The following is a 19,123-nucleotide window of genomic DNA, read 5'->3' on the forward strand; positions in this document are numbered from 1 at the left end:
CGTGGCAAACAAGTTACCAGTAGGTTCAGTAGATTCTCAGAAAACAAATGAGACCCAGCATTCATGATATGCACGCTCTTAAGGCTGTGCAATTGGGCAATTAGTTGAATTAGTTGAAAGGGGTGTGTTCAAAAAAATAGCAGTGTGGCATTCAATCACTGAGGTCATCAATTTTGTGAAGAAACAGGTGTGAATCAGGTGGCCCCTATTTAAGGATGAAGCCAACACTTGTTGAACATGCATTTGAAAGCTGAGGAAAATGGGTCGTTCAAGACATTGTTCAGAAGAACAGCGTACTTTGATTAAAAAGTTGATTAGAGAGGGGAAAACCTATAAAGAGGTGCAAAAAATGATAGGCTGTTCAGCTAAAATGATCTCCAATGCCTTAAAATGGAGAGCAAAACCAGAGAGACGTGGAAGAAAACGAAAGACAACCATCAAAATGGATAGAAGAATAACCAGAATGGCAAAGGCTCAGCCAATGATCACCTCCAGGATGATCAAAGACAGTCTGGAGTTACCTGTAAGTACTGTGACAGTTAGAAGACGTCTGTGTGAAGCTAATCTATTTTCAAGAATCCCCCGCAAAGTCCCTCTGTTAAAAAAAAGGCATGTGCAGAAGAGGTTACAATTTGCCAAAGAACACATCAACTGGCCTAAAGAGAAATGGAGGAACATTTTGTGGACTGATGAGAGTAAAATTGTTCTTTTTGGATCCAAGGGCCACAGGCAGTTTGTGAGACGACCCCCAAACTCTGAATTCAAGCCACAGTACACAGTGAAGACAGTGAAGCATGGAGGTGCAAGCATCATGATATGGGCATGTTTCTTCTACTATGGTGTTGGGCCTATTTATCGCATACCAGGGATCATGGATCAGTTTACATATGTTAAAATACTTGAAGAGGTCATGTTGCCCTATGCTGAAGAGGACATGCCCTTGAAACGGTTGTTTCAACAAGACAATGACCCAAAACACACTAGTAAACGGGCAAAGTCTTGGTTCCAAACCAACAAAATTAATGTTATGGAGTGGCCAGCCCAATCTCCAGACCTTAATCCAATTGAGAACTTGTGGGGTGATATCAAAAATGCTGTTTCTGAAGCAAAACCAAGAAATGTGAATGAATTGTGGAATGTTGTTAAAGAATCATGGAGTGGAATAACAGCTGAGAGGTGCCACGAGTTGGTTGACTCCATGCCACACAGATGTCAAGCAGTTTTAAAAAACTGTGGTCATACAACTAAATATTAGTTTAGTGATTCACAGGATTGCTAAATCCCAGAAAAAAAAAATGTTTGTACAAAATAGTTTTGAGTTTGTACAGTCAAAGGTAGACACTGCTATTTTTTTTAACACACCCCTTTCAACTAATTGCCCAATTGCACAGCCTTAAGAGCGTGCATATCATGAATGCTGGGTCTTGTTTGTTTTCTGACAATCTACTGAACCTACTGGTAACTTGTTTGCTACGTAGCAATAAAAAATATACTAAAAACCTTGATTATTCTGGTTAGTCACATTGTACTGCTATTATTTTGAACAATACTGTACATATATATGCATTATGTTATCACCAAGCCCTATGTAAATGTCTCTTTACTAGCTGGTAGTTGATATAATAGCATATACAGATAAAGATATATAGATAAAGCATTAACACAGTTTGGAGTCAGATGTTGATTCAGTAAATATTGGTGAACAACTCTTCAGACTTAATTCGAGCCAATACAGGCCCATCAACTTTATCAGTAAATATTTGGTCCCAATTAGACTCTACTGAGCGCAATCTTCTATTAGACCAAACTTGTATCCTGGTAACTTGCATTGGCATCCGTTACCTATTCTGGCATACTGCTTTATAAACCTTACCTAAAATTTAATTTGTATGGATCAAAATTTTGATCAAAAACAGACAAACTGTTGAGTTTCAGTCAAAGTTTTAATTAGTTACGAGATTATGAGACCAAATTACAAAATCCTGCTTAACAGATGTGAAACCATAAAATATCCAAACTAAAATCGAATGAGGATGACTATTTTAAGGGCGGTCTTCCAGTGTCCAGAAGTGGGCGGAGTCATTAACTACATGGCTTCTTCAAATGAGACGATCACCAGGCTCAAAACACATGGATAGGCTCATAACGTAACCATAACAATGACATTTCTTTAAGATTACATTATAAAAAAAAAGAAAAATCGCTCATTTCTAGTACATGAATTACCTGTTAGAACGACCATACATAATTTGTCAAAAGCAACTTCAAGAAACATTTACAGTAAAGCCAAAATGATTTTACATAAGCTAAATCAAAAGACTTTCTATTGCAAAACTCAATTCATCAACGCCACCATGTGGTCACCATGTCTAACTGCATGAAGGACTGAGTGTAGAATATAATGACAACCGTACACATCTCCAACCCCCTCTATTCCTGGCTTCAGTCGATGCTGGCACAAGAGTACTGATGGCAGATCCGCGTCAGTACGCCGTGAAGGAAGGGATGAAGGGTTAGAACAGTGTTTGCTAGAGCGGATACAGCAACGAACGGGAGAACCAGACGGGGAGAGTTCTGAAGTTCATCGAGATCGGGATCTCATTCACTGTCAAACTTTATGGAGTTCACTGTGGTGGAGATGGCACCGCCCCTGTAACTGCCACGCTTCTTCTTGGTCTTCTCATGCCGGAAAGATTTGCCCTTGGTAAATTTAAGCGTACTGTTTGCTTTCTGGCCCCAGTCTCCATTGGCTCCCATCTAGAAGCAAATAAGGAGTCAATAAAATGAAACAAAGCACTACACATGCAGGATCTCCTCGCATTAAACACTGGCCTAATATGCATTCACATGTTTAATCTCACCTTTGCTTCGAATGAATTGTCTGCCAGTCGGGGGTCCACCTCAATTTCCTCGTCTCTTACTCTACGGAAAGGAGTATTGCTTTCCTTTACAAGCCACACAACAAAGAAACAAACAGAAAACGCATTTAAGCAGAAGTGCATAAGCAAACAGTCGTGACTCTGTCTGTGTGGAGCGTCATACTGAGCGAGCAGAGGAGTTACCTCTGCTTAGAGCTAGATTTAATAAAAAGAAAATGTTTGACAAAATGTTTTTTTTTCTTTACCAGTTTTAAAACTTGTCCACCAGACAAAATGTAATTCTTAAGTGTTATGGATTACTTTAACAATGTCTTTCTGGGAGATCTTTTGAAACGTCAGTTTTGGTGGAATGGACTTTCAATGGAGGGAGAGAAAACTGATTTCATTACAAAACCACTGAAGCCCATATACTAGTATTTTTGTCACATCTTGCTGGGAATCTGAATCCCTAGTCTCCAGATTTGACCCCTGATTGTGTTTGAATATGCACTGAGCCAACGTCAACACACACATGCACACGATCACAGATATTTACCTTCTGTTTGACTTTGGGAAAGGTCTGAGGTGTGGATGTGGCGATTTTTTTATTCTTGGGTGTTGCCTTGCTCTGCGTGCCTGCGATCAGAGGAGAGAGACGGAAAACAAATGAGTGCTTTGAAATGAAGTTACATGACAAGATACAAATCTACAGTTTCACTCATGTGGCAGGAAGCAGTTAAAATGTCTGTGATACGGTGTCCTATCCAGGCCCAAAATAGAGAAAACCTAATATAAGAATATTTGCATGTGCTGTGTTAAGTTTATTAGAATATCACATTGTTAGCTCACCAACAGGATAACTTTAAACATCACTGTATTCAATTATGACTTGCATGACAAGAAGCATAAGGATTAAAAAATGTAGGTCATGAAATGTTAATAGGGCCGTCGCTTTATTGCGTTCATTTAATTAGTTAAGGGATAATGTTAAAAGTATTGACTCATTTAACGCACACACCCCGCCCTACCCCACACCTCCACAGATTATCTTGCATTACATCAAATTGATTGGTGACGAACTAAACTCTGCGTGTTTGATGGAGCCTATAGATTGCAGTTATAATGCCCCTAAAATTCAAGATGATGCCCCAGTATGTTGCCTCAATTGTATCATGTATCACAGTTAAGAGAATACGACGAGAATCGTTTTTATCCGCAAAAACAACCTAAATAACGACTTATATAGTGATGGCCGATTTCAAAGCAAAGCTTCGAACCGTTATGAATCAGCGTATTGATTCATGTTTCAGATCGCATCTCAAACTGCTGAAATCACATGACATTGGCGATCCGAATCATGAATCCAAACACTGATTCATAAAGCTCCGAAGCTTCACAATGCTGTGTTTTGAAATCAGCCATCACTATAATCGAATCCTTTTTTCAAGCTAGAGCTGAACTGTTACTTCACAGCGGTCTTTAAAGGTGCAGTATGTAGGATTCACCTAGTAGTTCTAATGGGTACTGCAGTCCAAATGAAAACTATTTGAGAGGGTTGTTTTCACCATCCCCTCCTCAGACTCGATGCTCATGCAGGTTTCCAGATTGAGGACTTGCAATTGACTTGTAAGTTGATTTATTTGCGTTTTAATATGCTCCTGTTCATAGAGATATTTAGATGGATTTTTAGGTCAGGTAGAATTTGCGATCTCTGACCCGGTTTGTTTGCTAATTGGTGGCTCTCACGTGTGCCGTCCAATGGCATTTAACTCGATTGAACTCCACTGTGAATGCAAAAAACTAAAGGAAAAAGCATTTAAATTTTAGGCATGTCAGGCAGCCCTCTAAGTGGCACGAGACAAAGATGACGTAGATTGAGGTTATGTTTGAATGTTTTTGCCTCTAGCTGAACCCAGTAGATGAGGGCAGGCACTGCTGTGCATTTGAAACAAGGTGGAAAGAGCGAGCGGAGATCATGGGCCTTTACACTGTTTTTGCATTCCACTGTGCAAAAAGCACATTCTTCTGTTAACATGCTAACAGGTGCGCTCTCTGTTGACAGTAATAAGAACTGCCCTGAGTGCCAGTAACACCAAAAACACACGTTAGCATCAGATATACTGAGTACTAGGGATCCAAAAATACAGTGAGTTTTATATTCTATTCTTAGGCGGCATAAATGCAAAATCGGAAAGAAAAAAAAAATCAATTCACAAGCACGTATTGAACCGTGACTGCCGTACCGAACGGTTCAATATTATATTGAGAATTGTGAGATCCCTTCTGAGTGCTGATATTACCGTTGGTTGCGGCAGTGACAGGAGTCTTGGTCGCTGCTGTCGTTTCCTCTTCCTCAGATGAATCCTCAGAAGAGCTGCTTTCTGCTTTGGCCTTAGCGGCCGATGTTTTTGAAGTGGGTGGAGTTTTTGCAGCCGATGTTTTTGAAGCGGGTGGAGTTTTCGCAGCCGGTGTTTTAGAAGCGGGTGGAGTTTTCGCAGCCGGTGTTTTAGATGGCTCCTCTTCATCAGAACTGCTGTCACCAGAAGATGAAGACTCTGCTGTCTTTTTGGCCGGTGTCTTCGCGGCAGAGGTGGGGGTTTGTTTTGTTGCCTTTCCATTGGTGACCGCAGGCTTGGCGGGAGTCTTCTTAGCCTCCGCCTCGGAGTCCGAGCTGTCAGACGAATCGGAGCTACTGCTCTCGGCTTTCTTCGCGCTAACTGGAGTCGCGGCTGGCTTAGCGGCTGCTGCTTTGGGCGTCACCGTAGTCTTTATTTTCTTCTCGTCTTCACTGGAACTGTCGGAATCACTGCTGCTGGACTCAGCTGTGGCCTTATTGGCTGGAACGGGTGGTTTGGCAGCAGAGGCAGGGCTCTTAACAGTAGCAGCTGCTGCTGGTTTAGGGGTCTTAGCTGCTGGAGTCTCGGCCTCCGAGTCAGAGCTGTCAGTTTCCGAATCAGAACTGCCCTCAGCTGGTTTAGCTGCAGGTTTCGCTGGGGTACTAGGTTTGGATAGCGGTGTTGTTGTGGCTTTCTTTTGAGGTTCCTCATCTGATGAGCTGTCTGAATCAGAACTACTTTCAGCAGGTTTAGCTGCAGGGGTAGATTTGGCTGAGGTAGCCACAGGTTTGGATACCGGTGTGGTGGAGGCAGGTTTCTTTTGAGGTTCCTCATCATCTGAAGAGCTGTCCGAGTCTGAGCTGCTTTCAGCTGGTTTGGCTGCAAGAGTGGGTTTGGTTGGGGCAGGTTTTGCAGGTTTGGATACCGGTGTGGTGGCAGGTTTCTTTGGAGGAGTCTTCACAGGCTTGGACGTGGCTGCTGGTTTAGCTGGTGCCTCATCTTCAGAGCTGTCTGAATCTGTGGGAGGTAAAATAGATCAATAAGCAAACACAATCTTGATATTCAGCACTCATGGCATTACATTAAAAAGTTTGTTGATCTTTTCCAAATAATGCCAAATCATTTACTTGTATAGAGCATTTCACAATACACATTTCAAAGCAGCGTAACAGAGAATCATGTGCAAGTGCTGGGAAATGGTTACATTTTATGAAGAAATAAAATGAGGCAGCGGAGATATACCATATACCATAATTTTTGCTTGTGGGTGTTGCAAAACATAGCGGAACACAGGTGAGTACACTTGGGGGTTCAGGCACACACCTAAATGATCAAATATACAGCCGCTGTTCATATAATTACAATATCATAAAAAAGTTTATTTATTTTACCAATTCCACTCAAAAATTTAAACTAATGCATCATATTCATACAGACTGATATATTTTTTGTATTTTTGATGATTATGACTGACAACTAAGGAAAATCCCAAATTCAGCATCTCAGAATTTGAGTATTGTGAAGGTTCAATGTTGAAGACAGCTGGTGTCACACTCTAATCAGCTAATTAACTCAAAACAACTGCACAGGACTTTAAATGGTCTCTCAGTCTAGTTCTGTAGGCTACACAGTCATGGGGAAGACTGCTGACTAGACAGTTGTCCAAAAGATGACAACTGACACCTTGCACAAGGAGGGCGAGACAAAATGGGTAATTGCAAAAGAGGCTGGCTGTTCACAGAGCTCTGTGTCCAAGCACATTAGAGAGAGAAAAAAAGTGTACAATCAATAGGGATAACCACACCCTAGAGAGGATTGTGAAACAAAACCCATTCAAATGTGGGGTGGATTCAGAGTGGGGAAAAGTGGACTACAGCTGGAGTCAGTGCTTTCAAGAACCACTACGCACAGACGTATGTTAGACATGGGTTTTAGCTGTCGCATTCCTTGTGTCAAGCCACTCTTGAACAACAGACAGCGGCAAAAGCGTCTCACCTGCGCTAAAGACAAAAAGGACTGGACTGCTGCTGAGTGGTGCAAAGTCATGTTCTCATATATAAATACATTTAGCATTTCCTTTGGAAATCAGGGTCCCAGAGTCTGGAGGAAGAGAGGAGAGGGGCACAATTCACGTTGCTTGAGGTCCAGTGTAAAGTTTCCACAGTCAGTGATGTTTTTAGGGTGCCATGTCATCTGCTGGTGTTGGTCCACTGTGTTTTCTGAGGGGGTATTGTGAAGAGCAGTGGTTGCAAACCCGTCGATCACAGTTGACTGGTAGATTTATCACTGTCCAGGTAGTTCCCGATTAATAACCAAAAAATAAGCAAGTATGTAGAATTAGGTACTTCTCCTTTAAGGCAGAATGCACGCGCTGTCGTTACTCGCTGATGAGTGGGCAGTCCATGGATGGAGCGTGAGCTGTGAACATCGCATGTATGGGTTTATTATTTCTGTTGCTCTTTGCACTGTTTATTTTCTGTTCAGTAACGCAGTTGTTAGTGGAGTGTTTTGCAAACTGACCCATGTGTGCGTGGGATCGACGACTCTGATAATAAACTCTGTGTAATATAAGATACGCGAGTTTTGCTAACACTACTACAACCATTCAGGCCAGTTTTCTGTGTAAAGCGTTACAAACATTATCAAGGCTCAAAATCGCTCCATATGCTCCCAAAATGTATTCTCTGCAACATCAAAATTTGCACAGGACAAATCGACCAATGTTAGTTAGATATGACAGCGCTACTGCAGCACGCATCACCGCAGGCGAGCAGCTGAATATCTCCTCAGCAAACTGACACAAATTAAAGTGAAAGTTGCAGACGCTCAATACACAATCATCATCATTAAAACTAAAGAAACTAAATTATCAGTGCTTATGCCACTCTCTCTCCTATAGCAGTCCTTGATGTTGAATCAATGAAATGCAGCACATATTTGTTAATCTCGGTGACATGAACTCCATTAAAAATGCATAGATTGGGAATTAAAGATCGGATTTATAACCAAATGTGACCAAGTGTAAATGGAATCGTTCTGATAAATCAGATATCTGATCTGTAAAAACGCTGCGCATGAAGCGGACCAGGTATAAATAGGCTCAGGAAGATCGCTGTTTGGGATGCTTGAAATATAGGAAGAAAAATATAAATATTGAATTGGTGAGGGAGGTTATACGAATGCATCTCTGAACAAAACTGACTGTCTTTAGAACGCATCTTTCCCATGAGCACCACCTACTGTCAGAGTGAATTAGCATTTTTATTCAGCCCATCTGTCCATCCGGTTTTTAGTTTTGTGTAGGTGTCTTATGTAACAATTTCAAAGCTAGTCAGACCATTCTGTATTGGCTCCAAGTCTTGAAATTATGCAATCTAACTTAACTAAAAAAACTGCTCATGCTACATGTGTATCTTTGTTTGGATCGTGATTAAAATGCATTAGTTGCCTCTCATTTCAAAAGGCTATTTTTTAAGGCCAGTTTGGCCTGTTATAGAACAAAGAAACAACAAATAAATTAGCTTTAAAAAAAGAAAGACGTGTCGGAAATGATTAAAAAAAACCTGAAACGCTCATGAAAAATCTATAGGCAGATCTTAGAAGGCAGAGGTCAGAGATCTTTGGCTCGAAAAGGTTGGTGACCACTGGTTGCCAGACCCAACAATGCAAGAGAGCTGAAGGCCACTATCAGAGCAACCTGAGCTCTCATAACACCTGAGCAGAGCCACAGACTGATCGACTCTATGCCACGCCGCATTGCTGCAGTAATTCAGGCAAAAGGAGTCCCAAATAAGTATTGAGTACTGTACATACTGTTATGTTCATACTTTTCAGTTGGCCAAGATTTCTAAAAAATCCGTTCTTTGTATTGGTCTTAAGTAATATTCAAATTTTCTAAAAGAGACTGAATTTGGGATTTTCCTAAGTTGTCAGTTATAATCAACAAAATTAAAAGATATAAACATTTGAAATATATCGGTCTGTGTGTAATGAATGAATATAATATACAAGTTTCACTTTTTGAATACAATAAGCGAAAATAAAACCCACCTTTTGATGATATTCTAATTAAATGACCATCACCTGTACACAAATGTCAGTCTTGGCGAGTATTTACATGAAGCCTGATCCATGCATTCGGTCTTAAAGCCTAATACAAATACCCACTGTCGTCGTTCATTAATGTTCAAGAAAAGACAGACAAATCACTCACTGCTCTGGACTGAATAACGTTTTAATAAGAATCAAAGCATGTATATTCATACAGTAAATACTATACTGGTGTTTTAAAGTTTAACTCCATGTTTAACTGATTTTTTTTTAATGCAATACTGTCTTTTAAATTGTGCAATAGATAAGTCCATAGGCTTGTGTACTGTATGGATCCAAGTAATTTTGGATATAATATATGACTAGATATAATGATGACAACTAACCTGAACTTGAGGAATCATCTTTCTTAGCAGGGGTTGCCTTTTGAGGAGCAGCTATAGCTGGAGTTGTCTTTTGAGGAGCAGCTTTAGCAGGGGTTGCTTTGGCTGGAGTAGGTTTTGCAGCCGGTTCGTCTTCGTCTTCCGACTCGGAGCTAGATGAAGAATCTTTTGAAGCAGGCGTGACTTTAGCTGGCATTTTCTTGGCTAGCGCAGGTTTAACTGGGACAACTTTAGCTGCTGGTTTCTTGGCCTCCTCCTCGTCATCAGAGTCTTCAGAGCTAGAAGACTCGTCTGCAGCTGGAGTGACTTTAGCAGGCATAGCTTTAGCCTGGGTTACTTTTGCAGGTGTAGATTTAGCAGATGCAGCTTTTGCAGGGGTGACTTTGACAGCAGGCTTTGCTGCTTCATCCTCTGAGCTTGAAGAATCTGAACTTGAGGAGTCCTTTTTCTGAGCAGGCGCAACCTTTGTAGGTGCCTTTTTAGCTGGAGCTGCTTTAGCTGGCACAGCTTTGACTGCTGGCTTCTTTGCTTCATCCTCTGAACTCGAATCTGAGAAAAAATAAGTTATTTAGCATTCAGAGACCCAGAGGGGCAAACAAAATGACTTTGTGGTGATTATGTGCAGAGTTCAGTACCAGAGCTGTCTGAACTGGAGGAGTCTTTCTTTGCAGTAGCTTTGGGAGTCACTGTCTTAACTTGGGCTGCTTGAGAACACAATAGAAGAAGAAAAAAAAAGTATATTTTAAATTATGTAGGACAGAATTAAATTTAAATGTAAAATAAAAATGTAAAGTCTGTGATGTAAACCTAAAGAATTCACAATGTTTTAATACAATAGTGCTGTCATTATAATGTAATGTAACATGACAGTCCCAATCATACTTATTAACATTTTCCATTGCTGTTTGAGCTGCATGCACTAAAAGCCAAAGATACAACGGCACACTTCACTACCATGAGTTAATTCATATATATATATATATATATATATATGGGCCGGGACTTTAACGCGTTAATTAAGATTAATTAATTACGTGACTTTAACGCGTTAATTAATTACGCAAAAAAATAATAATTTAACCACACTTATTTTTGCACGGCGGAACGTTTTTCAATGAATGAGTTTCGACGGACCGATTATACTTGAACACCAACCTGTAGATGATTGTTAGATAAATACTTTATCTAATATTTAACAGTCTAAAATGTAGATGTTATAGAAACCTTATTTGCAGGAAAATATATACTTGAATATATTCAGTGAATATTAGTTTCTGTTCCTCTCAATTCTGATTTCATTTTAACTCCTACGGTGGCCGATTTAGTCCAAGATTGTCTAGTTTGACCTCGTCCATGAGTGTTAAAACGCGAAAGGTGAAGCTTGAATTTACGGGTATGTCTCTCTTTGGCTAATGTACTTTCAAGATGGAGGGGAGACATGGCGACCGGCATTCGAACCCCTCACCCACATGTATTTTCAATGGCATATTATAAACTTACAAGAATACTTTATTACTTGAAAGAAGTAAATACACATTAATAAGCACATATGTTTGAAATAACAGTGTTTTTAGCTAAGAATAAACTAAAAAAGTTACACAGTGTAGCTTTAATATAGATCACTTTTGTAATTAACCAAAATCATCATAATTACATTAAATAACAGCGATATAATACTTGACAAAATCATGATTATGATGAGTCATATTGTGCAGCCCTACAGGACACCTTAAACTCTTACCGGGGGCTTTGGCTGGAGCACGAGCTGTCAGTGTTGCAGGGGGCGGGACGGCACTGAATTGTCCTGTGAACAGAGATGTTCTTCAATTTCAATTGTGTCCTCACTTTAGTCTCATATAAGGTTCATATCACTGTCAGGGTTTATTCTGCGATAACTGGCTGGGTATACATTATCCCGCTTAATACATGGCTAACAGTCTCAAGTAAATTAGACAAACTACTGCAGCACGCATCACCGCAGAAGAGCAAACTGTTGAACAATAAAATGCAGCTCATATTTCCTAATTTCGGTGATGTGAACTTAAACATTAAAAATGCATAGCATGGGAATTGAACATCGGATTTATATCCGTTTTGCGGAGATACATTTGTGACCAAGTGTAAATGGAATCGTTCTGATAAATCAGATATCTGATCTGTAAAAACCCTGACGTGGACCAGGTATAAATAGGCTCAGGAAGATCGCTGTTTGGGATGCTCGAAATATAGGAAGAAAAATATAAATATTGATTTGGTGAGGGGGGTTATACGAATGTATCTCTGAACAAAACTGACTGTCTTTAGAACGCATCTTTCCCATGAGCACCACCTACTGTCAGAGTGAATTAGCATTTTTATTCAGCCCATCTGCTTTTTAGTTTTGTGTAGGTGTCTTATGTAACAATTTCAAAGCTAAAGTCAGACCATTCTGTATTTGCTCCAAGTCTTGAAATTGCCTCATTTCAAAAGGCTTTTTAAGGCCAGTTTTTGTCTGCTATAGAGCAAATAAATAAATAAATTTGATTAAAGAAAATAAAAAACAGATGTGTCGAGAAAAAATAAAACTGATTCGGCCATGAAAAATCTATACGTAGATTTTGCCTTCATTTGGGCAGAGTTCAGGGATCTTTGACTTGAAAAGGTGACCACTGAACTAGTGAGACATTTTTGTTAAGTGTTGCCTATTGTTCTTTATATTTATTTTGCAATTTAATCAGTTTTATACATTTGTGTAATGCTTTACTGTATTTAAATGTTCGATTATTTTTGTTTAAAGGGTAACTAAACCCCTGTTCACAGCCTAACTCCGCCCACTGGCAATATTTGAAAAATGCTGAAAAAGTGGGCAGAGCCCAGCGGAGACAGAGGGGACGAGACAAGGGCGGGGCTGAGCGGTGGGCATTCACCATAGACCCGCAGTGACGGATTTTTTGACAGCTGTCAGACTCGCAAAGATGGATAATGACTGTGAGCCGTTGGAAGTACAAACCTACGTAACGAAGTACCATATCGTCCAATAGGAAAATTCAACTGCAGTAGCCACCGTTCAACCTTTGGAGGGCAGCACTAAGACGTTTTTACACCATATATTATAGAATTAAAACACTTTAAACCCAACTGTCAAAACATTTACTCAACTCAATGAACAATAATAATAAAGCTCCATTCTTGCAGATCATTAACTAAAAAAAGTTGTTCTAGGGTTTAGTTACCCTTTAAGATAGTTATTAAACCCGTTTTAGTATGACAAGTATGTTTTTTTCTCTCTATTATGTCACCTGACAGAGTTTGGGTTGCTTGCCGCGGTCACCCTTGTTGCCTTAGGCTTTTGGCTTGCTCAGTTGGGGACACTAAATATTTAATCATATTACTTCCTATAAAATTGTTGCAATATTTTAATACACTGTGTTGTCAATGTGAAGCTGCTTTGAAACAATCTTCGTTGTAAAACGCACTATATAAATTAAAGGTGACTTGACAACACTTACTTCAATATCGGGATAATACCGTATACCTTGATAAAAGCTTCAGCTATTAATTGCAACATGAAAATTTGATACCGGCACACGCCTAGTTGAGATCACATAAATGGTGTACCCATGGTGAAGTTGTCAGAGTAAAGTCAAAATTCATTAATATTGGAAGAAGGATTTCTGGCTTTTATTATTGTTTGGAAAGAATAATAAAAGCCAGAAATCCTTCTTAGTGCACCTTCAAGACCAAAGTGAAAAAAGCAGTAATACCGGTCTTGGCTTTCTTAGTAGGAGGGGCATCTTCCTCATCTGAGGATGACTCTTCACTGCTGGACTCTGCAGGGGCCGCAGGTTTAGCTGGAGGGGTCTTTACTGGGACAGCTGCTTTTACTGCCGTCTGTGATAAAGTGAGAGGAATACGTCAATCACAAAATCATCTAAAAGCAAAAACAAAGTACATAGTATAAATAGGCCTGTCGCAAGAGTCAATAAATCAATTAATCGCACAATCAAAAAAATGCCTGTAATAAATTTTTCCGGCAGAGATAATTTCCAGATAAAATCCTTTTGCATGCTTGTTTGCTTTCCTCGTTTCTCTCTCGCTGACTGCGCATGCCTCGTCCGTTTGGGGAGGTGTTTATACTCGACGCACAGACCGGGTGCCGGTGGAATGAAACGTCATGCTCGGCCAGATTCGTCTGGAACTCGTGCTTCTACGGTTGCAGAGCATTACGCAAAGTTACTAAATTTGACGTGCACACCAGCGAGCGAAATGGGGTCTCGTGTTCTCTGCTTTGATGCCATTTTTGCCGCGGACACCCTCACGCTCGTCCGGGTGCGGCGAGTATAAACAAGGCTTAAAGCTACACTAAAGTTGGCAGTTTGTAAATGCAAGTTAATTCTTCAGTTCAATCTTTGTGTGCTAAAAAGGCACAAGTTCCTGTAGAGAAAAGCCTCTCTTCTCTTTTTGCCAAATAAATGAAAAGCCTGTCATCAATGTCTTCTCTCTTGCTGTATCATAATCTCACTTGGCTTTCCAGATGACATAATTTTTTGAATACTGTACCCCAAATTGTGGATAATTAAATACATTTCTGGAGTGATAAGTTAAAAGAAAAAAACAAGAACCATACAGAACCGAAACGCGCGACCCTAAAACCGTGATACAAGCCAAACCGTGGGTTATGTGAACCATGCCACATATTATGCCCCACTGAAACAATACTTTCTTGCACGCATACTTGTGTATAATTTTTTCCGAAGCTGGATTTATTACCAATATTTGCGAGAACAATATCTTTGCATTAATGATATTGTGAAGTTTGTCATTTGTTTAATGCCTGTTTAATCGATGTTTGTATAAATGGCTTGGAAGGATCCCTCGCATCTTTTGCAACATCTCGCACATGACAACGTTCTACGTGGTGCTCATAATAAAAGTAGTTTTTAAACCACAAAAATGCCTTCTGTGAAAGGCCCTTAATACTCTCGTTTTGCTGCAGTGAAAGTTTGACAGGTCCCACAAATTACCTGGATCCGATACATCATATCGCCTTTTTTTGGCCCATATCCTACGTGAATTCACATTCCGTGTTTCTGTGCTTTCTTCCATGTTGTAATGGTAAACAGACTCTGCCCTTGCACTAGATTAAGGCGCGCTGCATTCAGATCGCACACCACATTACAGTTATTTAAAATGTAAATGCATGTGCAAGTTTTTTCCAGGCGCATCCGCGCCGCAGCGAGATGAAGATCTCAACTTTTCAGAGCGCACATCATGTGAGCATGTGAACCAGCTTCACCCTTTCCGTAACATTGAAAGCTCAGAGAATGGACAAACAGCTGATGACAGCTTTACAGGGTTTCTTCCTCATCTTCATAAATATATCTATAAGCAGAGCGTATGCAAGGGCTGGAAATCCAGTTAACCTAACTGAAACTTCCTCGAATTCATGGAGTACACAATGCGTGATTGCTTAGAAACAGCAGACACAGCAAAAGCACACACTGCAAAAGCATATGCTCCCAGTCGCTTTTTGTAAGGAGAAAGCGGCACGGCCGACATTTTCCACATGTTTTTTTAGATGTAAACGACCCTTTGGTGGAAAACCTTGCTTTTCGGAAATGCTCCAATCTCATTCGACTACATTTAAAAAAAATATATATTGCTGTTAATTTTAGGCATTGATTTGATTACCACCATTTCAGATCATAAATTTCATACATATCAAAACAATCCAAAAATTACAACAGACAACAATTTCTAAAAAATAATAATTTAATAGGCTATATTACTGTAGAAATTGTAATAAATTATTAAACTTTCATAGTTGTTTTAATTCAATTGATTATTAATTGTAAAAGAAAAATATATATTAAGTAATTAAAACCATTTCGGAAACAGAAAACATGGATTGGGGGTGTAAAAGCACATGCTCCTGCATTCTAATGCATGATCAGGATTTCTGTTAGTATGTTAAAGCACCTTAGCTGGAGCCTCGTCCTCAGATTCAGTCGAGCTGTCCTCACTGCTGCTGCTGTCCTGCTTCTGAGCTGCAGGAACAGGTTTGGACCCCGACTTAGGGGTCCCTGCAACAGGCTTGGCACCTGGGGACCACAGATCATCATTTTGAGCATGCAGCAGACTTCGAGTGAGCAATTATACCTGGAGTAATACACAGGCGTTTTAATTGAGGATATGAACTTGTGTTTCAGCTCACGTGCTGCTGGAGTTTTGGTGGGCTCCTCATCAGAGTCAGACTCCTCACTGCTGGAACTGGGGTCTCGCTTCCTGGCCGCTGCCACAGGCTGAACAGCAGGTTTCACAGCTGCCGGTTTCTGTACAACAAATTAATGAGCCCAGATTCAGGAAGAGGCATCCTCACAAAGAAATCCCATAGACACTCATGTAAACAGCATCAACTTCCTGACCTTTGCTGCCGTTTTAGCCTGAGCTTCATCCTCCGAGTCACTGGAGTCTTCAGAGCTGCTGCTCGCTTTAGCAGCTACAGCTGCTGGCTTCTTTGGAGCAGGAGCTGGAGCTTTCACTGTTAAAGACATAATACTTTATTACAGTGTTCAAATAAACACAACCGTTCAAACGTTGTAAACACCCATTAAATGGAACCCTAATAAGAAACGTGTTAAGTCCCAATGAGAAATATAATTAAGTAACAGTTATGTACCTTGTACTGCTTTCTTGGCAGGTGCTGCAGCTTCCTCTTCACTGCTGGAGTCTTCACTACTTGAACTTTCCGCATCTTTCTTTGCTTTCTTGGCTGACGGGCCATTGACGGCCGCAGGGCCACTGGTGACCGCTTTACGCTTTTTGGTTTCTGGGGACCTTGAATAAGCATGTTGTAGTAATTACAACCCAACAGTGGAGATGACAGCAAAACTGCATGATCAAGAGTGAGCTACAGTTATCAACACTTAAAAGACACCGCTTATACATACTTCACCCAGAAATTGAAGATGTCCAGGAGACTGTCATCATTTTGGTCCTGGGGTTTCTGATTAGAGGAAACAGATAAAATTAAATATACTTATATACTAGGTATATAAAATATAAATATATAAAACGAAAGTAGTAGAAACAAATTTGTGGCGTTATTAACAGTAGAAACACCCCCTCAAAAAACTAAAAGATATTAAGACCTCTATGGCTACATAAAACATTGTATAATTCATGTGGCTATTAGACAAATATGTTTAATTTTTATTCATGTTATATAAATGTATTGCTCTTGATATTCCAGACTTTATATGTTTAACTCTAAGGTCTGTAAAATGTTATAAAATTGTAGTTGTTTTATTTTATTTTATTATTATTCCTCCAACGTTGTCCAACACTCAACCTGTTGCAAATAACTATCTTAAGCGAATCTTGGTGAATATAATTAATTTTGAACTGAGACGAAATTGTTACACGTATAACAAAACTGCTGTAATAGCACAGGTAAAAATTATAAAACAACCGGCAGAAAATAAATGTACTTAAGCACATCCTTTACAGCGGCTCGTACACACGTGTTCGGCAGAAGCTGCGTGTCAGTCCCCACGCGTGTGCAGAACTACGCGCCTTGATCCACAAATTGCAGGACTACTGCCTCTGCGCGCATGAGCAGTTCTAATAAACACGTGAAAGGGCTCTTACCACTTTAGCCTGCTTTAAAAACTCCTTCGCAGCTTTGGCGAACTTATTCTCCACGAGAAACGAGTACACATGTTGGTAGAGATCGCTGGGCACCTTCCCGTCCTGCGCCATTTTCGTTGCACTCATGTGGAGGAGGGGCGCGATTGGCTATTTCAACGTCACGTGGAACCTCAGAAAATGGCGCACAGTGAGTGCGTCACACTACATGTACGATTATTATATTCAAAGTTATCCAACTAAATATACAAATAAAATGTATGAATTAGGTTTTATTTAATTCTATAAACTATAATACAGATCTGCCAACATTGCCGCTATATGATGAATTGAAATAGGCTGATGACATCTCTGTTTTCTCCTGAACGACTGTACAGCCAAATCTAATTTTGTTGCAGTATTATCCTGTTTGACACTGTGAAGCTGCTTTGACACAATCCCAATTGTAAAAGTGCTATATAAATAAAGTTGATTGATTGATTGATTATTACATTTTACACTTTTAGAAACCATTTTATGTATTTTACTTGTTATTTATATTATTTTTGTTATAGACGAGACCGGAGTAATTATCAAATGGTAAATCTGTGACAAGCACTATCTCCTTAACCCTGTAAACCCCTACTTATGAAATAACCACACAAAAAATAATAATAATAATAATAAGATTTTTTTTAAATATATGAACTGGCTAAAAATATTTTATAAAAAATCTAAAAAGTAAGATTGAATCCTGATATTTCATAGCATTATGCAGACATCACTCTATAATAATGTCTTTCAAATATAGTATTTAAATATTAGTTTAAAAGGCTCAAAAGCCTGATGTAGGTCTATCAATGATAATCACAATTTAACATATTTTTCTAAAAAATAATTTATGGATAATCAAGTAAACCTAAGTACCTTCAATCTTAGTAGGTTCATCTTAAAATATCACTCAAATTAGCCTTAGCTAATTTTTTCTCTATGGATTTCCAAAGCTGACTTAATAATAAATACATAAATAGCTACATGCATAAATAGCCTAAATAAACAAAGAAAATTAACAAACATTAAACAAAAATAAATGAGTACTTTTATTTCATTATTTATGTATAATAGTATTTTTCCACAAAAAGTTTTTCTCAATTATTTATTTCTTTCCACTTTTATTTATTCCCGCATTTATGTATGTATAAATGTATTTAATTCTACATTTATGTATGTATTTTTAACTGTATTTATTTTTACATATCTTTTAATTTACTTTTCTTTTCTTTTTTTCTATGTTTTTATTTTATTTTATTTTTTTACCTCTGACATTGCAATCGTGACCAGAGTGGCATTGCTTTGAGGCCACTGCGACACCTTGTGATGCGACCAAACAAAAAAGCAAGCCTTTGCAAGTCACACAGGGAATGAAGGAATTCATAAATAAATAAATAAAATAAAAAATAAATGTGGGAAAAAATACATATATACTTAAATAAGGAAATAAAAAATACTTCAACTCTTTAAACTCTGTTTTTTTTTTTTTTGTTTGTTTGTTTTTTTTTTTTTACATTTATTCAGCTTTCGAATTCCATAAACTTTATAAAAATCACTAAATATTTTACAGCAAAAAGACATGCGTATCACGACCTGAATGTGATTTTTAGAATTATACTTAAAGGCCCTGTACATGCAAAAAAGTATAAGCTAACAATCAGACAGCAGAAGGCATGTAATAGATGGTGTAGAAAAGTTTTTGACAAATTTTGTATCATGTTGACTATTTAGAGCCATTAGAAATTCGCTTTACAGGGTGAATAAGGTCTGTAAAAATGTTTATTGGTTCCAACATTGTACATTGTTTACATATTTCATCAATTGGCCTATGTATGTGCTT

At 38.9% G+C, this 19,123-nt stretch overlaps 1 protein-coding gene across 3 annotated transcripts; it reads right to left on the minus strand.

The window, feature by feature from the left end:
* Window positions 1-1,924: 1,924 nt before the first annotated feature.
* nolc1 (nucleolar and coiled-body phosphoprotein 1) lies at window positions 1,925-17,404 on the minus strand. 3 transcript variants are annotated; one of them, XM_067421733.1, is made up of 14 exons: window positions 17,257-17,404; window positions 16,557-16,612; window positions 16,286-16,443; window positions 16,032-16,147; window positions 15,821-15,938; window positions 15,586-15,707; window positions 13,371-13,497; window positions 11,369-11,431; window positions 10,263-10,328; window positions 9,631-10,176; window positions 5,159-6,211; window positions 3,415-3,494; window positions 2,862-2,945; window positions 1,925-2,757 (listed from the first exon to the last, which is right to left on the minus strand). In XM_067421733.1, the coding sequence occupies exons 1-14, from the start codon at window positions 17,380-17,382 to the stop codon at window positions 2,599-2,601; spliced, it is 2,874 nt and encodes a 957-aa protein (XP_067277834.1). In that variant the 5' UTR covers window positions 17,383-17,404; the 3' UTR covers window positions 1,925-2,598. The 3 variants fall into 3 exon arrangements, with proteins under 3 accessions (XP_067277834.1, XP_067277833.1, XP_067277835.1); XM_067421732.1 differs by having other exon boundaries at window positions 10,263-10,331; XM_067421734.1 differs by having other exon boundaries at window positions 2,619-2,757; window positions 2,862-2,922; window positions 10,263-10,331.
* Window positions 17,405-19,123: the final 1,719 nt, after the last annotated feature.

Source organism: Pseudorasbora parva, chromosome 17 (genome assembly GCF_024679245.1).
Source record: "Pseudorasbora parva isolate DD20220531a chromosome 17, ASM2467924v1, whole genome shotgun sequence".
Lineage (NCBI taxonomy): Eukaryota > Metazoa > Chordata > Actinopteri > Cypriniformes > Gobionidae > Pseudorasbora > Pseudorasbora parva.